The 24,399-nt window shown below is 39.3% G+C and overlaps 1 protein-coding gene across 2 annotated transcripts in view; it reads left to right on the top strand.

Annotated features, from left to right (window-relative positions):
- FCHSD2 (FCH and double SH3 domains 2) overlaps nt 1-24,399 on the top strand; it is a 131,795-nt gene that overhangs the window by 76,348 nt on the left and 31,048 nt on the right. For both annotated transcript variants that reach the window (XM_072401982.1, XM_072401990.1), the window contains 6 exons: nt 2,717-2,861; nt 6,040-6,173; nt 12,518-12,572; nt 13,689-13,817; nt 20,224-20,346; nt 21,395-21,490. In XM_072401982.1, coding sequence (XP_072258083.1) covers nt 2,717-2,861; nt 6,040-6,173; nt 12,518-12,572; nt 13,689-13,817; nt 20,224-20,346; nt 21,395-21,490 — 682 coding nt within the window. The remainder of the gene's footprint in view (nt 1-2,716; nt 2,862-6,039; nt 6,174-12,517; nt 12,573-13,688; nt 13,818-20,223; nt 20,347-21,394; nt 21,491-24,399) is intronic.

The following is a 24,399-nucleotide window of genomic DNA, read 5'->3' as shown; positions in this document are numbered from 1 at the left end:
GTTCTCATCTGCCTGATTGTCACCCAGCTGTCATATTTTGCAGCTCAGCATGGTTTCCCGGGGAAACCAGGTAATCCCAGCTACCCTTGCGCATGCCAGGAATTATTGCATTCCCATGGTCCTGCTCAGGAGCTACGTCATCCCAGCATGGTCAAAGATCATCTACAAGAAGAAAGATGGTGTGGCATGCAATGGAGCAGGGATAAGTGAATATCACGGGTTTAATTCTTCTTGAAGGTTTTAGCAGTTCCAGGATTGTTAAAGACTCCAGTCCCCTACTACTTACAGTGTTCAACCCAGGTATTTTTTTAAGCCAGGTAGGAAGAAATTGTAGGCGGGTGGCAGCCCCAGTATTTGGACCCAACTCTTCAGTAACCACCCAAAAATACCTGGGTGGTTACTGAAAAGTGCCAGGTGGTGCACCCAGCTAAAAGGGGCTGGAGAGAACATGAATTTACAGTGGTTTCATCCTCTGACCCCTACACTCAGTAATGACATATGGGTCAGGGGATGGAACCATAGAACACAGTGGGGAACAAACACAGAAATGTGTAATACTAAGGATTCAGTGCAGAGCTGGAATGTAAGGAAACACAGGCTGCCATAGGAATAAGTATAATGTGTCTTCCATTAAAGTCAGTGTTCATCTGTTTTTGTTTTGTTTTATTGCGACTGGCATTGTTGCTGTTAGTCTGACACGGTTCTTTATAGACAGATCCAGATAACAAAGACAGTGAAGCATGTCGGTAAATGGAACAAAATTCATTCATGTAACTTGTTGTCTCCGTGCCACGGATGCTTTGTGATCTTTAAGTTGGTTACACAATGTTTTTATTGCTCTGTCCTGCTGTTGTGTTTTATTGGTCCATTATTAGGTAGGGGTTTGGAACAGATGAGACTCTGCACATATAGATTTTCCCAGCAAATCCTACAAAGACAATGAGCTGATTTATTAAGATGTCTTGTTCTGGTCACTTTACAATCTGCTCGTGAAATCTGTGTTTCTTTGGGTAGTAGGGTAGTAGGGTATCAGTGTCAGAAAGAAATGTGCCGACTTTGGTGTTCATTTTTCTGGCCAATAGTATAACACTATGTAGAGTGAAAAGGATAACACCCATTTATCCCACAGCTTCCTCATTCTTTTAGTTTTGCTGTTTTTTTTTCTGTTTTTTCTTTTTACACTGTAGCTGCATTTTTTTTTCTATTAGGAAAAGAGAATCGCCTTTTTTTCAGTATGTTTTGGAATGAATAATGAAACGGTATAGTCGTGCTAATCCTTTAAAAAATTAGTATTGCCTCATCCCTAATTGATTGCAGTACAAAATAAGGAAAGACTTGTGTTTTGGGACTTTCAAGGCAATTACATAAAAAACAGTATTTATTTAATAATTGTATAAAAAAATCACATTTTAATAAAGTTTAAATGCAAGAAATGTAGAAAATAGCACCGCTGGGTGTTAATATTATTATAATTAAACAGAATCAATATAGCGCCAACATATTACGCAGCACTTTTCATTAAATGGGGGGTTGCAAATGACAAATACAGACATTGACACAGGAGGAGAGGACCCTTGCCCGAAGAGCTTACAATCTAGGTGGGGGAAGTAACACATATCCACAATCATTTGTACAGATATGGCCCAATATATTACAAACAGCAAAGCATGTGCCCATTCAACACATATATCCCATGCAAGGGCCTACAGTAAATGAGGATATCAATTATTCGTGTTTCAACGCATTTCGCAGATAATAATTCGCTTTATCAGGAAACATTTATATAAAAAGAGGAGGTAAGTACACACACAGTTCCACTGCTATTTATATCTGGACGGAGGTAATATAGGGCAAGGAGTACTGCAAACAGATGGACATCCAATCATGGGAGTGTAATAAATGAGAACAACTCTCAAGCCAAAATATGAAAGCTTCAATGGGTAAAGCAAAGTCCACTAATGATGAAAAAAAGCGGAGGAAAATTCCTTCTAGCCTGATCAAAAGGATTTTGATGTTTTGGATTGAAACCAAGAATCTTTAGTCCGGTAAACCTGAACTCCAGGCACATGTGAAAGACACAAAAGAATGCACTTCTGTAAGCATCAATTCATCAGTAAATGCAAGTAGAGTATTTCCCCTTTTTTCAGTCCTTGTCTTGATGAAGAAGCAGCACAAAGAGTCCATCAGTTTATGTGCTGGCAAAAGCATTGGAGGCTATCGGGGTTGAACGATGCTGGCCATCAGATTGAGGAGATCTAGGCTGCAGGTTGACATGTATATTGCAGTAAAAGCTGGTTTTGTCCTGTAAATGTCATGAAAAAAAAGATGATGGAAAAATTCAGCTTTTACTTGTTAACATTCAAGAAAATAATGGACCATAAAATGATGGTGTTTAGGCAACACAGCTTTATCAGGTGACCTCTGGTAAATGACATTGATACCAGTTGATGATTTTTTTTAAATTAATATTTCAAGGTTAATTATTCTAGGTCTTCAAAAAACCCCTGCTATAATTACTATATCCAGAGATCGCAGTACGTGGGTTGGTCACTGGGAAGAATTCTTCTTACATTGCTGGCCATTGGGAAGAATGTCACCCTTACAGATTACCAAAAAGATCATTGGTGTCACTTAAACTGACCTGAAATAAAGCCTATATGGAGAAATAGTTGAAACTTTGAGTGAACATGACGCTTTAATCTTTCTTTATCCACAGGAACATCTACACAGTATGGAAGTCGTTCTTAGAAGGCACAATGCAGGTGGCGCAGTCCCGGATTAACATCTGCGAGAACTACAAGAACCTGATCTCCGAGCCGGCTCGGACTGTCAAGCTGTACAAAGAGCAACAACTAAAAAGGGTATGGTCTTCTTGGTCTTATTCTGTGTGCTTGTAAAAGTAAAAGCTGATACACTGTTCTTCATACAGTTTAATGCAATTTTTCAACATTTACCTGAAAGTATTTTTTGGCGTGACTTTTGCTGATAGAGGATTGTGAATAATCCTTTTAATGGTCGTTTGTGCTCCAGGGAAAGGGTTCAGCATCCCAGCCTAAAACAGACTTTTCTCCAAAATTAAAGTTCCGCTTACATGGCTTCTTCAGTCACCAAATCTACTATTGGTATGTGTCAAATGTACCTTAAAAAAAAAACATAAAATTCTGCTTACCTTACATTTGGCTTTTAGCTACAGGGTCCAGGGGAGGGGGACAATGCCTTCTTTCCAGAAAGATAACTATAGACTGCAGAGCAGTCATAATCTCTCAAGAATATTCTTGCATGGACAGTAATGCCTTCTCGTGAGATTTCATTCACTCTGCAATATTATTATTACACAGTATTTTTATAGGGCTGACATATTATGTAGAGCTTTACAAAGCCCATAGTCGTGTCACTAGCTGTCCCTCAAAGGGGCTGCATTTCATCAGTCTTCCCGTAAGGGTGATGACTTTGCACCCAGAAATGCAGAAGACTGGGTAAGCTAAGCGTGATTCCAACTTTATTTTTCTGGTGCATTTTACACCTAATAGTAGGTGGTTTGGGAGAAGGGGGCTATCCCAGACAGTGAAAGTAGGTTTGGGTAGGAAGTAATTGGAAGGTAATTTCGACAGTGAGGATACAGGAGTTACATGAAGTGAGAGCTTCCCAATAAGGGTTTACAGAAGGTGACTTGCAAATTTTTTAAAAAAACACAACTAGACTAGAACAAAGCACTGTACTGTTTCAGTCTTATTCTCCAAATGCATTGTTATAATTGCAATTCTTTTGCAGGCCAGAATAAAACTGAACACCTGATGCTTTTTGTTTGACAGCACTGTTTGTGCTCAGCCTGTTCTCATTCCATATTGTGCACAGACAGATCTGCTGGTGCAGCAGATGATGTGCGAGGCATTTTCTTTCTTCTATTCTGATTTGCACTTTGCAGAAATGACTGTTTCCACCCTATAGCATCATTGTAAGCACCTGCTCCTTGTGCCTGGGCTCCCTAATTTTATCCCCTGGGTCCTTGTAGATTATGATTTGTTGCAAGATCTTCCCTCAGGGGGCCTTGTATACACCTTCTAGAACAGCATGTATCATTCTGCTGGTAATGAATGGCTTGTAGTGGAAGTATGAGTCAGCCTTTCTGCTCCCTGTATTGAGGGAATAATTGCAAACCCTGCCAAGGTCACATTTAAAGGGGATTTCTACATATAATGTAAATAATATTGCATTTTTCACAGACTTTTTAGACAGATGCCATTCTTAACATATACACAGTGTGCAAACTCTTCATCTTTATAGGTGAAGTCCGACCTGAATGACAGCAAAGGGTAACTGAACTGACAACAAAGGCTAAACCTTCACTGCAAATGATATGCTTTCTTGTACAGGTAGTATTTACTGTAGGAAGTATTCCCATGTGGGGTAATGAAATACAATCATGGACAGCAAGCAAAACTGTGAAAGTCATGTCAAATTTCTCTTTCAGGTAAATGGTAAAATAATAGAAATTGTGTGTACCTACACTTTAGCATCTTATTTTTTCTTAGAGCCACTTAACATAATTTCAGTAAAAGTAAAAAGTAAAACATAAAGTCAGCATGGAAGCAGTTTTTTTTAACACTCTTGGCCCTTTAGAGTTTTTTTAATAAATTGCTCTAACCTGCCCAACTCCAGAGTTCTGCTCACCTAAATAATGCTAAATTTCCAACTCAATCCAGCAACCTTTTGTCCAGCATGGCCTCAACCAAGTCCTCTTCATAATGTTCATATGTGCAATCACCCTATAAATTTTGCATAAATGAGCCATACCCGTCCGGCCACCATGAGTACAGCTCACCTACAGGAGTTGGTGCCCTTGCATGCATGTGAAAACGATTTAGGAGAAAAAGTTGGTGATTATGGATGGTTAGTATTATGCCAGGCTACCTGCACTCGGGGAAGTGTTCTTTTAAAGAAAATCCCAGCTAAATTTTTGCATCTAAATTGAACAACACAAACATAAATGGAGTCCCCCTAGGATATAGTCATGTCCCAGCCATATCCCCAAAAGAACATTGACACAAAAACATTAAATCACACTCCACATGTAGAAGTGGGTGAACCCCAAGGGGGAATTACAGACATACACTTTAATTAAACAATTATATATTGTTTTAATTTAACAAAATCACAAAGAGAAGTATACATAAACATTTACAATATTAAAAATGGAATTTCAACACACCAGATTGAAAACACTACATAAATTAAGTAATAGGCTATAAAAAAAATGTTTTTATATATTTGCACCAATGCGTTTCGCAGTAGCAACTGCTTCTTCAGGGGATTTATTGACAACAGAGAGACAACAGATGTCCAAGAGCTAGTTTGAACTGGACACGGCACCGAAACTAATGAAATGATTCCAAAGTCACACACTGGACAGCATCTTATTAAAACGCTGGTATGATGTCAGCAATGTCAGGTCAGGATGATATTTCCCCAAAACCTTTTTTTTAGTACTGCATTGTATGTGGATGAAAATATCCTCTGCTGACACAGATCCAACCTAACACCGCAATATCCAAATTGAAGCAATGTGTCATTAACACCAACTGGTTAAAAAAAATATTTAAAAAATGTATATAAAAATGGGTCTATGTGCTTCAAACAGTTGAACATGTAGAAGAACTTGGCAAGAAATTGAGCTACATTTGCTGGGTTATGCAGCATTTTGGCACTGCTGGAAACATAAGACTCGATGTATGGATAGATAGATAGATAGATAGATAGATAGATAGATAGATAGATAGATAGATGGTGGATGGATTGACAGATAGATAGAAAGATAGATAGAGAGATATTTGTGGACAGCTTTAGATGTTGATAGTACGTAGCTGAGTTTCTCTTAATGCACATAATATGGACCTTTCAACATAATCTAGATAGAATATGTTTAGATAGACATAGAGGTTCATGTCTGAATAAACATGGACGCTGTCAACAGTGAGGAGTGGGCACTGTTCTGTGCAGTCAGATGCTAAAACAATCGGCATCCCTCTTTTATTTCCGCAGTGTGTAGACCAGTTGACAAAGATCCAGACGGAACTGCAAGAGACAGTGAAGGATTTAGCCAAGGCCAAGAAGAAGTACTTTGAGGCCGAGCAGATGGCACATGCAATGCGAGAGAAAGCCGACATCGATGCCAAGTGAGTTCCCTGTGTCTGATGATATTAGCTGAAGATTCATCCAGTTTCAAAATCATTATTCATGGCAGCAGTTAGCTGTGTCTGACTTGCGGAAGGGAGCCTAGATTGAGATCACTCTGGACTCCATCCAGTCCTGTGTGAGTGGAATCACTTGGGACAAAGTGCTTAAACTCATTTGCTCAGAATGGATTTGCTGCAAGTTTTAAATGGTCAGTCCATTCAATGCGATTTTAGGTATAGGTGATGTTTGAGCCAAGGTGACCATTGCTTTCTTGGAGACTTCAGTTCCCAGCCTTGCCCACCTTGCAGCTTGCAGGTGTTCCCACATCTTCTGTGTTCTGTAACCCCAAATGTAAAAAAAGAAAAAATATATAAAGTCGCGTAGGTAAATCATGATGAGTGGGGGCTTTGCGGAGATCACACCTCTTACCCCCTTCCCAAAACCAAGGAAACTGAGACGTGTATGAACTCAAATAGGAGTTTTTGTTTCCTGGTTAAAGCAAACTGCAATACAAACATTAGAAGATCTCATTTTACTTTTTTGTGTTAACTTCCAGTGTCTTAGCTGCACCCTTACTGTCTGTTTGCTATTCTGACTATACAAATATACCTTATAGCCTGGTTTTAGATTTACCTGCAGTTATGTAGTGTAAGGTTTTATCTGATTGGATATAAATTCAGGGTGCTGCTAAGCTTGGGCTTCATACTGCAGGGCCGGTACATCTAAGTTTGAAGAGAGATAATTACAGCTTAGTTGTATTGGTGGGGGCCAGCTGCAGCTGGAGAAAATGTGATATAAAAATATTCTTGGATAACATACAAATATGGTACATATAAGGACTTTATTTCTGCACAAAGTGGTAAACAAATTGTCAAACTATAGAATCCCAGATAATCTAGAGAGCCACAGGGGCATTTTTAAAGCTGTTCAAGACTGGAGAAGATATACTATCAGGGGAGAACCTAAATTATCCAGCAAAACCTGGTATGGATCTGGTGGATTCATAAAAAATTGTCAAATAGGAAATTATGTCCATTTTAGGTTTGTTGGTTCCCCCATAATAGTCTATCTTCATAATAGTCCTAATAAAGCAGGGCTTTTATGTCCCTCTTAGTGCTATCTTTTTCTGCAAGAGGATTATTTTATTTTCATAAGAAATCCAAATCTGTGCAAATCACCTACTTTAAGCTGTTTAGAATCCTAAGAAGGGTGTTATTCAAACCCCACTGAAACGTGCTGCCTTATTCTTAGGTTTGCATTTCTTTCTCACAATAAAGTATTTTGTGTTTTCAAAATATATCTTTGCAGTGTAAGGAATAGACTACAGAAATATCTTACCCAGAATGAAGAGAGCTTGGTGGTCCATTGCCAAAATATAAACCTTTCTGCTCTCTTGGAGAACAAAATCTGGTATGCCTAAATAGGAGGAATAGTCCTTCATAAATCCCATTCTTGCACCATTGGCTCTGGTAAATATAACATACAGCAACAGCTAGTTGGTATTGTAACCCTGTCTTTGTTGCAAGCTAAATCTCTAAAAACAGAAGTATAGCTTTATTTTAATGATATTAGGGGTCTCACTTGCTCTTTGCTACCAATATTTAGTAATTTTTTAGACTTTTTCTGCAATATAAAAACTGTGTGTTTAGGATAACCATACAGTACAGGCCTATTTTACTTTCACACCCCTGCCCTCTGCCATTGACAGAGACACTGGTATGATAGACCCCGGGTCTGGTGTTGTCTCCCACACCTGTGCTTGCCTATACACCAAATACATGAAAATTCATTATCTCAGACCAGGTTTTGTAACTATGTGTAACAATGGGAAGAAATGCAGCATGTGCAAAGTTAACATTTGAGGGTGTAGGGGATGCAGCGGCAGCTGCACCTTCCAGTCTTTCAGAGAAGTGCAGGTCAAGCATGTTGCTTGAATGCTTAAGGGTGAATTTTCTGGAACATAGCAGCTTGTAGTATCCCCCAACGGGGCCAGTCATGTATGACTTAAGCTAGGTACACACGTGCAATAATTGCCGTTGGAAAACGAACGATTATACACGATTATTTTGAACGATCGTATTGTGCACAATTCTGTACATGCTGTAATGATATGATCGTTCAAATATAATCCACCAATAATGTACACATGCTAGATACAATCGTTTGAACCATGCAGGAATTGAAATGTAAAGGAGAAAGTGTACTGCAGAGCCATCCACAATCACTAAATGACCGTATACACAATAAATAGCAAATCATCGTCGCCCAGATCCGCCGGGACGGTTGTTCGTTTCCAGCGACAATCCTCATTCATCGGTTTTGTTAACGATTATCGGACAAACGGTTGTTAGTCGTTCATTCCCAATGATAATGTTACGCAGCTTTTGATTTGAAGCTGTAAGTAAAATTGGGAAGCTATTAATTACCATGCTTTACCCATAGTCATTATTAACCAATTACCAGCTCAGCCAGTCGTCGTTTATAAACATGTAGACCACGGGTGTCTCAGTATTTTCCAATACCCTTTACAATAATAATAGAACGTTCCCAAATCGCCAACAGTAGTTTCCTGATCTCAGATGTGGACTTTAGTCATCTTCCTAGTGAGGAAAAAGAGTGATTGTTTTATCAATTCCTACATATATATCCTGTGATGCTGACTGTTTTGTGGTCAGGAAAGGGTTATGGAATGCGGACGCCACAGATCTTTATCTGTAGGGCACAGCTATGGTGGTTTTGAAAGGTTGGGCATGCTTTCTATTGACATGAAGCAAAAATGTGTCCCTATCTCAGTTCAACACAGTCGTGCTGGGACAAAAGCCTAATTTCCTGTAATAGAATCTGATTCTCACACTGGGCTGTGTGGATTCCATAGGCTCTGCCCCCGCCTCGTCTCACATCTCCATTGTTATCCGGAGAGGAAACGGATTCTACTCATGTGTGCCAGCAAAGGCCCAACTGTAACCAAAGTCAGGAAGGCCATGTCTATAGTATGAGGACCTGTCAAACCGTGTGTGCCAGAGTGCCGATAACGTTGGTGTATTCACTGCCAGCTATCCATATATTAGGGAGTCCAATTATTCCTGGCATTTGGAACTACATGTGCCAAGTCTGATACCACAAATAGAGCACATACATATCTGTTGTTGGTAACTTTTATTACTTCTGTTAGAAAGCTTGTCACACCTGAAAATTATGTATCGACATTGTGATCAGCATGATTGTAGATTATCCTAACTTGCATTAAATATTGATACCATTAAACCTGCACACAAAAAGTATTGCTCTAAAGTAATTCAGTAGTATTCCTGCTGCCTCCACTGTCCTTATTTGAAGTCCAGACATTGACACATAGTTTGTGGTGGAAGTATGCCTATGATCCAAGTTTTAGGAAGTCTGAAAATGCCTGGGCAAGTTAGGGAATGCCCAGGACGGGATGGGGCAGATTTGGGATTGCAGCATGGTCTACAAGTGTCTTATAGCCCTAATAGGTTTGCTAGGGGTCTTGTTTAAGGTTAGAAGGTAAAATATATCTATTATCTGTCTTTAAATTTGTTTTCCAGGGCCTACTTCCTTTTACTTAATATGTCCCTAATAATTGTACAATGCTGCATAATATGTTCACGGTTTATTAATGAAGGAAATAGTTTTGTTTTGTTTTTTTGTTTTTTTGTTTTTTTTGTTTTTTTTATTGAATGTTAAATAGAAGCTGATGGGTTTCTTATGATGGCAACTATACTTGAAGAAGAATAAAAGTTTCACCTCTGTTTTTATAGATTTACCTCACTTATTATTACAACTAGGAACTAAATCATTTTTTAAAATAAGCACCTAAAATGGGTGAAGGTTGCGCTGACCAGAAATATGCCACAATTCGCTCGCTGCTGAATGCAGACATTTTCTTTGATGTACAGAGAGCAGGACATAAGCTTCTGAATGCCGAGTATACAAACCAGTAGGATTCTGTGCTACAGAAGAACTGACAGTAAACAGAGTGCCTTTTTCGTCATGTACAGCTCTTCCTTTGAACAGGGTATGACCTAACTATACATAATGCCAATGTACTGTGAGATAGGGAGAATTGTGTTTTTACTATTTAACCTCCCTGGCTGTCTGATTATATGAGTACTTTTTGAATATCAAAGCTGTACATTCTGTTTAAATTTCCCACCCAGTCACCACCACCCCCCAAGCGCACTGCACCTGCACGCTAACACGTCATACTGATCACACGGGCCAGAGGACACCAATGCCGGGCGTAAATCACTTGTATCAGGAAAATATATACTAATGAGCACAATCTCCAAAGTGGTGCATGCATGCTGAGATGGTTAAAGCGGAACTAAACCCAAAATGAAAAAAAACACACTTACCCTTAATCCCGCAAGTTTCTTAGTTTGGGTCCCTCGACGTCCTTGTATCCGTCTTCGCCGGGCGCTGACATCTTCTCTCTTCTTCCGGTTCGTCTTCTTCCATCAGAGGTAGATGAGGGGAAAAAATGCTGATCTCACTGCATATGCGTTAGATGGGCAATTTTTTCTTCCATTATTAAAAGGGCTCCTTCTGTGCATGCCCGCAGGGCATGCCCAGAAGGAGCAGCCAAGAGCCTCCTAGGGTGCGAGATGTAGGTATTCCGGATAGCTTTGCAGGTTTAGGTCCGCTTTACGTGATTCAGCAAACCCACCCGGGAGATGCTTTCTGCTTTTATAGCAACCTGTATACCATTGTATTGCCCAACTGCAACTTTAGCATGCATGGGATGGGAAACAAAGGATATGCCCTATGGTATAACATGACGTGTGGTTAAAAATTAGTGTGAGAGAAGAGGACAATGCTGGAACCTCCAGGGTTGTAATTATATAAGCGCAGCATAACGAATCACCAAATATAAAACGTACATGCAAGATTATTCTTTTTGAAATTATTCTTTAAATTACCAGACACAGCCAGCTTTGACCATATGAAACCTGTGCAGTGACACCAGTCTCCATACAGAGGGTTTGCACCCACAGCTAACTCTTTACTTTTTTATTCATTTATTAAAATTAGTTCCCTTCCATTTCCAGACAGACAGCTAAATAAATAGTGTGTTGCAAGTCAGACGGGGTCGGCATTCTGTATTGTAATGGAGCCCTTGCAAACATTACTCAGAAATAAGATTTATATTGGCTGACAGTTTCCTAAAATGCTAATTGTTTGGAGGTTTCTGGCTTTGTACTTTGTGTCTCCGGCCAGGAACAGACACAAAACAAAGTGGTAACTGGTATTATCATGAAACTGCTATGGCAGCCAACATATTTCTCTAAACAGAGGTTTCTGTATTTGCACTTTTTGGGTGAACCCCTGCTGGATTAGAACCCTCTGTGTAAAAAGACATGGGATGATTTCAGATTTGGCCATGAAATCTGTTGGCTGGGAATGTGATTTGGAAATACACTGCCTGGCCCCAAAAAAATCCTATGATATGGGGTTACTTGTGTTGGTTGGGTCTAGGTTCAGTATTATTGTATGGTCAGCTGACTACCTGAAATTAATGAATGGCCAGACTTTTCATTCCGTTGATGTTTTTCCTCCCCTGATTGGATGCACATATATCCCAAGATGGCAATACCAGAATTAATTGGGCTCAGATTCTAAAAGAAACGTTCAGGGAACATGGGACATCATTTTCACCCATGGTTTGGCCACCACGGAGTCCAGACCTTAACCCCATTGAAAATCTTTGGCATGAGCTGGAGAAGACTTTACATGGCTCTGACTCCCCCATCACCAATACAAGATATTGAGAAAAATGCAATTCTGGATGGAAATAAATGTTTAAACTGCCTAAATTTTTAGAAAAATACCATGGTGAATGCATTCAGTAATCAAAGCTAAAGGTGCTCCAACAAAATATTACTGTGTGACTTTTTTTGGCCAGGTTGTGTTTCTAAGGTTGGGAAATGTATTGTTCAATGGTGGCTAATAAGATTTGTAGATTAAAAATTCGAAAGTGATTTGCTGTATTTGTTCCTTATTTATCATCATATAGTTAATTTTCTGGAAGCATTATTAAAAGCCTATAACGGTTCAATGTTTATTTTATTTATTGCACATTTGGTACCTTTCAAGCGGCCAATAGAAGCTGAATATGTTTTGCAAAGGAGTGCTTGTGCATATCTGTCTAATAATTAGATATGTACAGTATACGAGATCTGCATGATGTGATTGGACTTATCGATGTGTTTGCTTGAAAACACCATCTGTGTAGTTTGTAGTATGTACCTACACAAAGGGAACCAGTGAAGCTTGTTATATATTCAGCTTTTTGCTGTGGTTGTAACAAATTTTTTTTTTCACACAGATCCAAACTTAGTTTGTTCCAATCGAGGATAAGTTTACAGAAAGCCAATGTGAAGGTAATTTTTCTGCTGCTGCAAATGTTGCATTCAAATCTGGTTTTTCTTACAAATGTCATCATTTTGTAATATCAAAATAATTGCAAAATGATCAATTTACATATTACATTCAATTTTGGATAAACTAGTCTTGGATTATTCTAATTTAGTGTATTAATTCCCATCGCTGGGAATTATTTTTTTGGGAGGATTTGTTTGGACATGGACATGTTTCTATTTTACTAAAATAATAAACAGAATGAAAACCAAAATGAACCCTTCTTCAACTCATTTTTACATCATGCATCAGAACTGAAGGTGGAAGGAGGATTAGTATCACCCCAAAGATCAGCTTTAAATGAGACCCGATCCAACAAATCTTTTTATGTTTTTGTTACAACACTTGCTTTATTTGTTTGTCCTTGTGGGTTTTAATCAAGAAAAGGATAATAAGGATCACAGATCAGAACAAGCTACGTTTCTCCAATGTTCAAAAAGCTTTGGAAGCAGCTGGAATAAATGCGAAAATAAAATGCAGCGCCCTAAAAAACGCAAAGGAAAGCAAATCAAGCACAGAGTCCCAGCGGTCATCCACACTGCAAGAACAAAACAATTTAAACCTAAAAACAGCTGACTATTAATTTGAAGCACAATCCTAATACATGGCAAATGGCAGTAAATAGAAGCCCAACATTACGAATTGTTATGGTTTCACCAAATTTTAACCTTTTCCACCCTTTTCTAACTTCATTTACTTCATTCTTAGTGTATGTATAGCTAAATCATTTTGGTTTTTTTTTAACAAATTAGAAAAGGGTTAAAATGTTTATCAATTTATTTTTATGTATATTGAATATTTCATTTCACTTCCTGCCCTTTAAACACATGAGGAAGTCTCCTCAAGTTAAGGGAATCAGTCTTAGTATCGCCAGAATGGTGTACCCATTTGATGATTTTGCTATTACTTTCTGTCTCAATGACTGTAGTGAATCCGAGAAGGTGAATCAGAGATACGGACCACAATAAAAAATGTAAAGTTTATAATAAAAGCATATTTTAGAGCCTCTATACATATACTCTTTTATACTGTTCAAACTTACATATGCAAGTAACTTTTTCTTTTTTTCCTCTTTTCAGTTAAAAGCCCGAAGGCAAGAATGTAATGCCAAGGCCACACATGCCCGCAATGACTATCTCCTCACCCTGGCAGCTGCAAATGCCCATCAAGACCGCTACTACCAGACGGACCTGGCAAATACCATGAAGGTGAGTCCATCTAGGCTGGTGTTTTAGCCCTTTAGCTAATAAAACTCCAAAAGCACCTTGTAGTTCTTCAGCAATTGCTGAGAAAGGCAATGGCTATCTCATGTTTTAATTATTACCACCTTCTTGCCAGTTTTGAAACTTTTTTTTTTTTTTCATTCAGTGCAGTGACCACATCTCCAAATAACTCTTTCCCGTATGTGATCAGGCTATTAAGAACTAAGCAGTATTATTTTGCTAGGATGTGTATGCATGTAGAGAGAGATGGGTGGCGTTCTGTAGTCCTTCATACTCGAGCTTTCAGTGCAGCAGTGACAAAACAGGAACTTAAAAGATCACAGGATTTCCAGCAGGATCATTTGATACTTTTCTTTCCTTACTGGATTTTTAAGAGACACAATGACACAACATGAAAAAATGTGCATGTATATAAATATGTCCAAGGTTGGGGTCAATATACTTATAGTTGTCTTCTGAACTTGTGACCTATGTGAAGATTTCTGTCCAATTCTTTTCCAAAAGTAAATTATGAGATTGGATTTCTATTTATTTTAGTCCTAATGGTGGGGATGGAGCAAGGAGTAAGGTGCAATCTCAGTATTGACAGCAATGAATAAAACACACACACACACACACACACACACACACACTGCTTTCACATCTTCTCTAAGCCATCCAAAACTGCTATTTCCGTGTCAGCTATTTGCGTTCACCAACCAACTGTTCACCAAAAATATCCTCTAATCTCTGCTTCTTGCTTCACTTTGGATTTATAAATAGTAGGCATTTTGTTTGCCTATGAAATCACCATTTCTCATCTAATCCATTGGCCATTCTTGTTCTCCCTGCTTATTTTGGCTGTTCGATAAAAGCATTTGTCCTTTCACTCTTTGTAGTCTGCGCTATCAATTTTCCCTACCTTCCCGTACAGTGATAGGCTGCAGACAATGGCTGTGTCACGGGTCTCGATTGTTACAGTGGAAAGGGCGTTGGTGCTGTTTATACAATCGGTCTGATCCTGCTTCCCCTGTGCTTTGTACTTACAGGGTCGGAGACAGGTTAAGGGGTGATTTCAATGACCGAATTGGATTGTTTGTGTCTTAATAACATCATTGTTTTAGTAAGTGCTAGTCATGCCTTTGAGACAAAGGGTGTGTGGGGAATCAAGGAACACTACTATTTAATAAAAAAAAAAAAATCATGTTAATACCCTGTCACCTATACATGCTAATGCAAAAACTCTTAAAGCCAAAATATAACCTTATACCGACCTTGCCATGCTTCTCTGCTTCCTCTGTTACAGCCACCACAAAATTTCAAGTGTAAAAGCTTATGTGGTCAATGATATTATCCTCTCAGTCATCTGATGGGCTACTGGGTCTGTGCATTGCTATTTGGTAGTAGGTTCCATGATGCCTTATATCTCAAAGTACTCTGTATTTTGGGGAGCTCAGTTAGAGGAAGAAGCCATAAGAGAGCGTGCTGGCAAGGGGAGTAGAATCAAGTGCAATGTAAAGCCTTTAGGTGCTTGACCCTTTGAATGGGTAAGGTAACAGGGTCTCTTTATTCAGTATATTGGTTGCTGCCTACTTGCAAAAAGTTTTTTTTCTGTGCAGCTGGTCTTTGATTTTATCCCAGTTTCATTGTATTTTGGGGTGTTCTGCAGCTTAATCATGACTGTTATCTTTACACTGTCTTGTATATAATAAGCAATTTCAGATACAGCTGGGCAGCATGGTGGCTCGGTGGCTAGCACTCTAGCCTTTGCAGAGCTAGGTCCCAGGTTCGATTTACAGCCAGGACTCTTATCTGCATGGAGTTTGCAGGTTCTCCCTGTGTTTGTGTCGGTTTCCTCCCACATTCCAAAAACATGCAGTTAGGTTAATTGGCTACCCCCCAAATAACCTTAGACTGTGGTAATGACATATGACTATAGTAGGGACATTAGATTGTGAGCTCCTTTGAAGGACAACTAGCGTCATGACTATGGACTTTGTAAAGCATTGCATAATATGTTAGTGCTATATAAATACTACCTAATATTAATAATGTGTTGAGAATAATACCAGGCGCAAGGGGAATTTGACTAAACAGTGAAAAAAAAGAGCTATGATAGCCAAAGGAACCATTAGGAATGAATGCCAACCCAGCACAGGTATGTATGTCTTGTGCATTGTTCTGCTTTGTTTTATCAGTGAACACCACATTTTAATGGAATTGGGCCCATAGAGAAATTTACTCATTACTTCCTGTTCTGGCAATGTTTCATCAGACATAGCAGGTAAGGGGAACTCCTTGAAAGCAACATGGAAGAATTTATTTGTCAATTTTATATCACTGACATGTGATCCGAAAAATTTCCTGTCTTTTCCATAGTTAAAATCCAATGCTAGTAACAAGGCCAAACTTGGAAAGGGAATTCCAGTATATTTCCTTTTCTTCTGTGAACACAATGCCTCCAGCAATTTGCTTCTGGACCAGGCACACTTTTGCTAGTTAAAAAACTAGAAAAAATATTTTGGCTTCATTATTTTAAAACAACTTTTTCTTTGTTTTAAAGTACAACTGCTTTACACTGGCTTTTACAAGGTGTTTTTGCTAGTTTCAAATGTTAAAAGTGATGTTTGATTCAGGATTTATAGGGAAATAATGCTGAAACAGACATTTTGTACATCGCCCTTCCTTCCCGGTGCCACACCTGCTTCCTGTATTCGGCACAGCCGGTGAGGTAAATGGCTAACTATACATATCTGCAATGATCTGCTCATGGCACAGGCACCACATCTGTCAAGTCTGGTGCAGGTGTGTAGCCACAGTCTGTAAAACAGGAAGTATTCAGTGAATATATGACAGCTGCCGCATTTACACAGCAATTCTTTCACAGAACCTTTTTCTTATTGCCTATTCAATGAGGCTTTGCTGGGATGTGTAATAACCAGAGTTCCACCACATTCATTTATCTGACTTTAATAAAATGAGATGTAATTTGTTGTTGTTCTGGGTTAGTGCACTTTGCATATGACACTTGTGCATTCACTATTAAAGTGGAGCTTAAGTTCACTTTGAACCTTTGAAATTCAGGCACAAAGGAACGGGCGATGTCTTTTCTGCTATAACTGTTCTTACTGGCCTGATTGCCGTCCAGCTGTCAAGCTTTGCAGCTCAGCCTGCAACCCAGCAATCCCGGCATCCCTTGCCCATGCCGGGAATAAATGAACTCTTACACGCCTGCGTCATCACATCTCAGCCAATCAAGATGGCTAAAGATGATCATCGGGAAGTGAAGGTGGAAGATTGCAGGGCTTATAGATTGAACACATAAAGGTGAGTAATTGCGGGTTTAGTTCTGCATTAAAACTAGAAACATGGAAGCTGACTTTTAAGTTTATCTTGAAGGCAAAACTTTTTTTTTTTTCTTACATTGGATGGAGTTGGTAAGGGTTTGGCCCTTTGTCCCTTGGTGTCAATGTTACCTTTGGCAAGTTTTATATACCATTGTGGCTGATGAAGGTGAGGAAAATTCCAGCATTTTAGCAGTGTCCCCAGGACAGGAAGTACAGGTAAATCTGCTCAAAAAACAACTAGGACAAATGTTCCTCACCTTGGATGTTTTCTTGTAAATATTTTGTAAAACCCAACCAGCATTTTCAGTATGTTGGTTTAATTCCTTGAAAAACAATGCTGACGCCTTAACTCCCAAGAGCCAGCCCACACACTGTGTAGGCAAAGTTCTATAGAGAGATGAAGTTGTTGCAGTAAGCTTACATCAGTTGGGTCAAAGCTTCTAGCAGCTGTACCTGCAATATTTTTACAAGCCTGGTGATTATGTGTCATTGAGTTAATAAGCTGTTTCTTGCTTTAGAAACAATAAAAGAAAAAATATGCTGTAATGCAGTGTGCAAGCATGTTTGGTCCATGAAGCATATATTTTGTTCACCACCATCTGTTCCATCTCATTGCTGCCATTTAATAAGCTTTCTTGCCTTGCCACAAACTTCAACCATTTCAAAGGCCTCAGTAATAGGCAGTTCTTCCTGTGTTTAAAGTATCATGTAACCGTTTCCCACTTCTTCCAGGATGCTATGTCTAAATTTGGTTGACCAATCACTGGGATATGTTCTATGACGGAGGGTAACAAGTCAATAAACCTGTGTAAGCTCCAACATGCAGCTTATGCATGGTTTAGATTTGGCACTGATGCATGCAAACAGGATGGTGGGTGGATTAGGGGATGGTGGGTAAGCTAACCCTTGAGGGAACCTATCACATGACCCTAAAACTTGCTGCCATGTGTCAGTCTCCCGCCATGTTGTTCCTTCCAGCAGCAACTGCGTCATTGCTGTGTCCCTGTAATGAGAGATGCAGGGCGGCTGCCATTGTTGCCATCTCTTTTCAGCTAGGTTATTAGGAACTCCCGTTTGCCTTTCTGTCATGCTGACCTTCAGTAATATGAGTCATTATTCAGGCACACAGATGCATAGCAGGAAAGTCAGGTAATCACTGCACTGGAACAAAAATGCTTATAGGTACTTCTGACTTTTCTAGCAAAGGTCAACAAAGGCAAACTCCATTCTTCTCTCATGACGGGTTTCAATTATGAGCACTGAGTCTTGGCCTCCGTATGCTGTCTTATTCTTTCCAATTCTCATACAGACTACACTTAACCTAGTAAGAAATGTCAATAACCACTGAACAGGCTTGATGACAATGCTGACTTCTGGTGGGTATGATTCAAGTAAAACATTGTATTATAAAAACTTTATATGAAACATAAGGGGTTCAAGACTTAATTCACTCAGCTAGTGCCCCCACCGCTCCAACCTCCTTTTTATGACAACTGCATTGACTGTAATGTGTAAATAGTTGTGGGGTGAGAAGGTAAAATGCTACATATAGCACCTGGTGGCTGGAAGAGAAAAACAACCACATGGTGAGGAGGTTAAGGGGGTATTTTGCAAATCATTAGCATTTACAGCATGGCATAACTGCTTTTTGTGGTTTCCTGCCATTTGGTAAGAGCATTCAATGCGAATTTGGTCTAAATTCTCTTTATTCATGGCTTAATTCCTATCTCATGTGACTTTGATCCCCTTTGACCTATAACGTTAAAGCGGAACTAAACCTGCACAACTCACTTATCCATGTTCCATCACAAGATGCCGCCATCTTCTCCTCTAAATATTATCTTTGACCATCTTGCTTGGCTATACCAGGATGACGTAACTCCTGCACAGTTCTTTCATCCCCGGCACAGGCAAAGGCTTTGAATTGCTGGGTTTTCTCTGCAATCAGGCATGTAAGACAGAATACTGCATAAGGGACATCGCCTGTCCCTTTGTGCAATAATGACCTGCCTGATTGTGCATTTGTAAAAGTGAAAGTTTAGTTCCACTTTCCTCTTTCTTTTAAACCATTTTTTGCTTTTTAAAAACTATCCAGACAGTCCTATCTTCTAAGTGTCTCCAACTTTTCCAAGATTTCCATGCCTTTAAAAACCTATTTTTTGTAACATCTTTATACTAGCTTCCAGGAAGCTGCAGCTCACACATGAAGCACTCTACCTATATAAAAAATATATTTATTGCCTGTGCTTTTAGGATATGAATAAAAAGATAAAACTATATAAAATGAAACATAAAAAAAAACCTATAAATATAATGAACCTAGTGTCCTTTTGGACACTGTATAGACTTGTGTCTGTGCACTGGTTTGTGCCTTGGTGAATGCATTTTTTTATGCTCAGCGTTTATTTTGGCAGCATTGACATGTCAGGATTCGGTCCAGATCCAGACTAGTCTGAATGAGGCTGCTGTTAGTGCGGGCGTGCGCACAGTTCGGACAATATTTCTAGGCAGGGTGCACAAACTAACTGTGTTTCCAGTAACTTCATGTGCAGCGAGCATTCCTGTAGCGCTATGCTTTAGTCCACCCTTCCCCCTGGGGTCAAGGGGTGGCTATTGAAGAGCACCTGTTACCTTTCACAATTCCCTGTCAATCATTTTTATTATTTTAGTGTCCGGTTGCCTTCCCGTCTTGCCTACTTTTGTCTCTAAAACCCTCATTACTCACCCCTCCAATTATGTGCTACTTCCCCCTCCTTTTAGATTGTAAGCTCCTCTGAGCAGGGTCCTTTCCTCCTCTTTCATTGTTTGTATCTGTCTGTCATTTGCAACCTATACTTAATGTTCAACACTGTATAACATGTTGGCGCTTTATAAATACTGTTATAATACTGTATAAATGTTGGTTCCTATTCATAATGGATAAGCTACCTTATTTGATCATATGTTAATCATACGTTAATGCTGCTAGGGGGACAGTTACAAGAACAGACATGTGCAGGGACAAATCTGAAAAATCCAGCATAGTGATATTTACTGATTTATTATTGCCCTGTGTTTCCTTGCAGACACTTGATGGTAACGTATATGACCACCTAAAGGATTATCTCATGGCATTCAACAGGACGGAGCTGGAGACGTGTCAAGCTGTCCAGAACACATTCCAGTATTTGTTAGAGACATCGAGTCGGGTAGGTGTCTCTCGAGACTTAACTTCTCCTTTTGTATTGGCTAGGAAAACTGACCTGAGAGGCAGGGCTTGAAAACTTTTTATGGAGCATACAACTTTGAAAAGTAGATGGAATATTGACTTCTGCTTTTCATTCAGCCATTACTACATTATACTATGGACATTACTACATTTGGACACCTATGTCCAAAATGTTGCAATGCTTGTAATCTACCCTGGGATTACCAACTTCTCCACCTAATTGTGCCAGTTGAATATTATGAGACCTGCTAAGTGCAGAAGCTTTGTTTTCTGAGAAGCATACAACCCTGGGCAGCAAATTCACCTCATAACACGCGAGAATTTGTAGAATCAAATTTACAGAAGATAGCGTTAAATTAATAAAAAGCTCACTTCAGTCTGGCAGAGAATTTCTTCAGTTCTGTATTTGGCAGCCATACCCAGGCTACACATTCCCAGACTTGGAAGCGACTAATAATTTTAGAAAACTGATTCTATATTGAACTAAACACTGTAAACTCGCAGTCTTTGTTAGCTGCTTGACAATAAAATAATTTTTGAAGCAGTTAAATCTATTCCTGTTTTGTCCTATATTTTTTAATGAAAATACTATTGTATTTGCTTTATTAAACTTTTGTAAGTGCAATACTCACGGCACAAAGATTTTGCCTGCACAATTGTGAGGGACCTTTAGAGACATGGTTTGACCCCCTTGTTTTTACCCTGCCAATTTGCTTTTAAAACTTTTTTCAGTTTTATGCAAAGTCCTTAAGGTTCCTTTCTGTTTTTTACATCTCCGCGCATGCTTGCTCCTACACAAGCAACATTTGTTGTTGTCATGGTAAAATACATGTCGGTGGTTTTTTTTTTTTTTGCTCAGACAAGCTTGGTTGTACTTTATGCATCATTTTTATTTTATATGTATGTCACATCAGAGAGAATAGAGTTGATCTTGGTGGCAGGTCTATGTGCCAGCCAGTCTGAGAAGCTGCAAGACTTCTCTGTCCAGTGTCCCGCTTACTAATTTCTATGTTCTTTTCTTATTTCAGGTGATGAGAGATTACAACTTGCAGTTGTTTATTCAGGAGAATCCCGTATTTCACAAAGCTCAGCCCTTCCAGTTTCAACCTTGCGACAGTGACACGGTAGGAGACTAAAGTCCATCAGACACTGGGAAGATCCTATGTACTGCCTGTTACAGGTAGATTTGTGTGCAATGTTCCCATTCCTCTACCATGAGGTCATCTTGTACTTCGGTCATTGTCCGTACCACCTTTTAACACACCTGTTATATAGTTGCACTTAGTATGCTACGTAAAGGGTTGGTTTGGTTGTGAAAGATTTGGATGTCACAATAATTATAATTTGAGTTCCGGAGGAGAGAAATCTGCAGATAAGAGAATAATGATGCATCCATTTGCAGTGATACATTTATTCTGCATTTTTGTCTACGTCATGTTCCCCATTACATCTATGGGGAACAAATCTAATTACTTATTTATGTCCATTTATAAGACTTATAGGCAAGCTGTTGTCAAACAAAAGACATAGGCAGCTGAGCACCGCCATATGCCCTATATGTACCAATGGCAATATTAAAAGACAGGAAGATGACAATTCTCTAAACAGATCTAACACACTGAGAAATATGGATGCTATGTGCCCTTACTGAAAGTACTGGGTTATCCATTACTTTCCAAAATAATGCCTATGTTTAACCTGCTAACCAGTGGCAAAGGTTATGAGTCCAGTTACAGATTGTTTCTAACTTCTAGCAACGTCCAAATCAAAAGTTTCTGATTCATCAACCATGGAGGTACACCACAATCCCATGGTAGCAGCAAACCCAGCTTCATATCCTTTGTATTTTTAATCTAAGTAATAAAGCCAGAGTGAAGTGATGGGCCTGGAGCTTCCACCTCTTAGAACTAGTCCTGAGTGCCGCTACAATATAATCTGCACCTTCATCTTACAAAACAATGCAGGCTGTACTCCTTAGGCTGCTTTTTTATTGATTAAAAGAGGAACTTGTGTGCCTTTATTAGACCAACATTGCTTCCCAGCTAATGACAATGCCACTTCTAATTTTGAGCAGCTTTTTTTAGTAACATGTTGTTAGCAGAAATATAATTACAAAAACTTGAACAGCTTTTGACTTTTAAAATTGTTTCAAACCTTTTTTGGTCTTCATTTTACCTAAAAATTCAGGTTTGTTATTTTTTTTTTTTTCAAATAAGCACTGACCTTCTCCTGTGTCCAGTGAATGTTGCCTTTATTGTGATTGGTTAATAGCATGTATTAACCCATCTACAAGAGCCTGTGTGTCTTCTAACCTGTGTGCTGTCTATGTTTCTGTCCTCTACCTGCTGTTTTGGCACAGAGCTTTAGTGCTGTCCCGCTGGTGGATATCGAGCCCTCCCCTGTCAGTGCTATGAGAATGCTCTTGGCAAAGGTACAGCCATCTCTGCTTGTTTCACCTTCATCTTTGACATGTTTGTGATTAGTCACTGCTGTGTTCAAGACACCCGGGTGGCTCTAATCCATACCAACTCCTCACCTGTATTTGTGACCACACCTGGTGGAATTACCAACAATGTGACGTTGTACATACAACCATTATCTAAAACCTGCTTTGACCTCTGCATTTTACAAAAGAATGCATGAGAGTGACATTACAGACACATTACATGAGACTGCCTTGTTACAAGAGAGAACCGAGACATTACATGAGACTGTCTTGTTACAAGAGAGAGCGGACACATTACATGAGACTGTCTTGTAAAAGAGAGAGCTGGCACGTTACATGAGACTGTCTTGTTACAAGAGAGACCTGACACGTTACATGAGATTGTCTTGTTACAAGAGAGAGCTGGCATGTTACATGAGACTGTCTTGTTACAAGAGAGAGCGGACACATTACATGAGACTGTCTTGTTACAAGAGAGAGCTGAAACATTACATGAGACTGTCTTGTTACAAGAGAGAGCGAACACATTACATGAGACTGTCTTGTTACAAGAGAGACCTGACACGTTACATGAGATTGTCCTGTTACAAGAGAGAGCTGGCACGTTACATGAGACTGTCTTGTTAAAAGAGAGACCTGACACGTTACATGAGATTGTCTTGTTACAAGAGAGAGCGGACACATTACATGAGACTGTCTTGTAAAAGAGAGAGCTGACACGTTACATGGGACTGTCTTGTTACAAGAGAGAGCTGACACGTTACATGAGACTGCCTTGTAAAAGAGAGAGCTGACACATTACAAGTGAGTTCTACAAAAGGTGGCATCAACTGATGTAACCATGTTTCAAGCAAGAGCTGACTTTTTTTCCTATATATTACTTGCGTGTTAAACTTGCCATGAAATATGTGAGCTTCAGTTGCTTGTAGCCTCTCGCAAATGCTTGTTGCCTGGCTGGCTCAGATAATGCTATTTCTTAGTCATAGACCCAGAGCAAGACGGGAGGAAAAAGCCATGATTATTTATCTCTATTTCATCTGGTGACTCAATAAAGCATACATTCCAACATTTTGGAGTCACAGTCAGCAGACTATCATTCATTCTCTTTATGTAAAGTCATCTATTACAGTCTACATGTTCTTTCACCACAACTAGAAAGGAAACTGTACTACCTCCGGGCCCTTGGGCCCCTCATCTCACTCGAATCATTAGATAACCATTGCATAGTAACCATATCCAATCTGCTGCTGGAATTTGCTATATGTGCTGTTTTATCTTTCACTTTCTCTTTAATACAATGTGTTTGCTGCTTATTTACAAGTGATGCATGTCCTGTAAAATATAACCTGGAAATGTGGGAGGAGTGCCCCGTCACACACAATTGTTATATATTCCTTGTAGAACAACATACTCTTGACTGTCAGTGTCAAATGTGAGAACTAAAGAACTCTCTAGTTCACAACTTGTTACTGTACTGTAGGTTCCCACCTGAGTGTAGGGGGAGATTTAACAAAAGTTCTCTGTAAAATTACACTACCAGTGGGGGTCACCATGGAAGAAGTTGTCCTATGGAGGTCTGCAATCACA

Source organism: Pyxicephalus adspersus, chromosome 1 (assembly GCF_032062135.1).
Source record: "Pyxicephalus adspersus chromosome 1, UCB_Pads_2.0, whole genome shotgun sequence".
Lineage (NCBI taxonomy): Eukaryota > Metazoa > Chordata > Amphibia > Anura > Pyxicephalidae > Pyxicephalus > Pyxicephalus adspersus.
The sequence above is the reverse complement of the archived record's forward strand: the minus strand, read 5'-3'. Positions and strand labels throughout refer to the sequence as shown.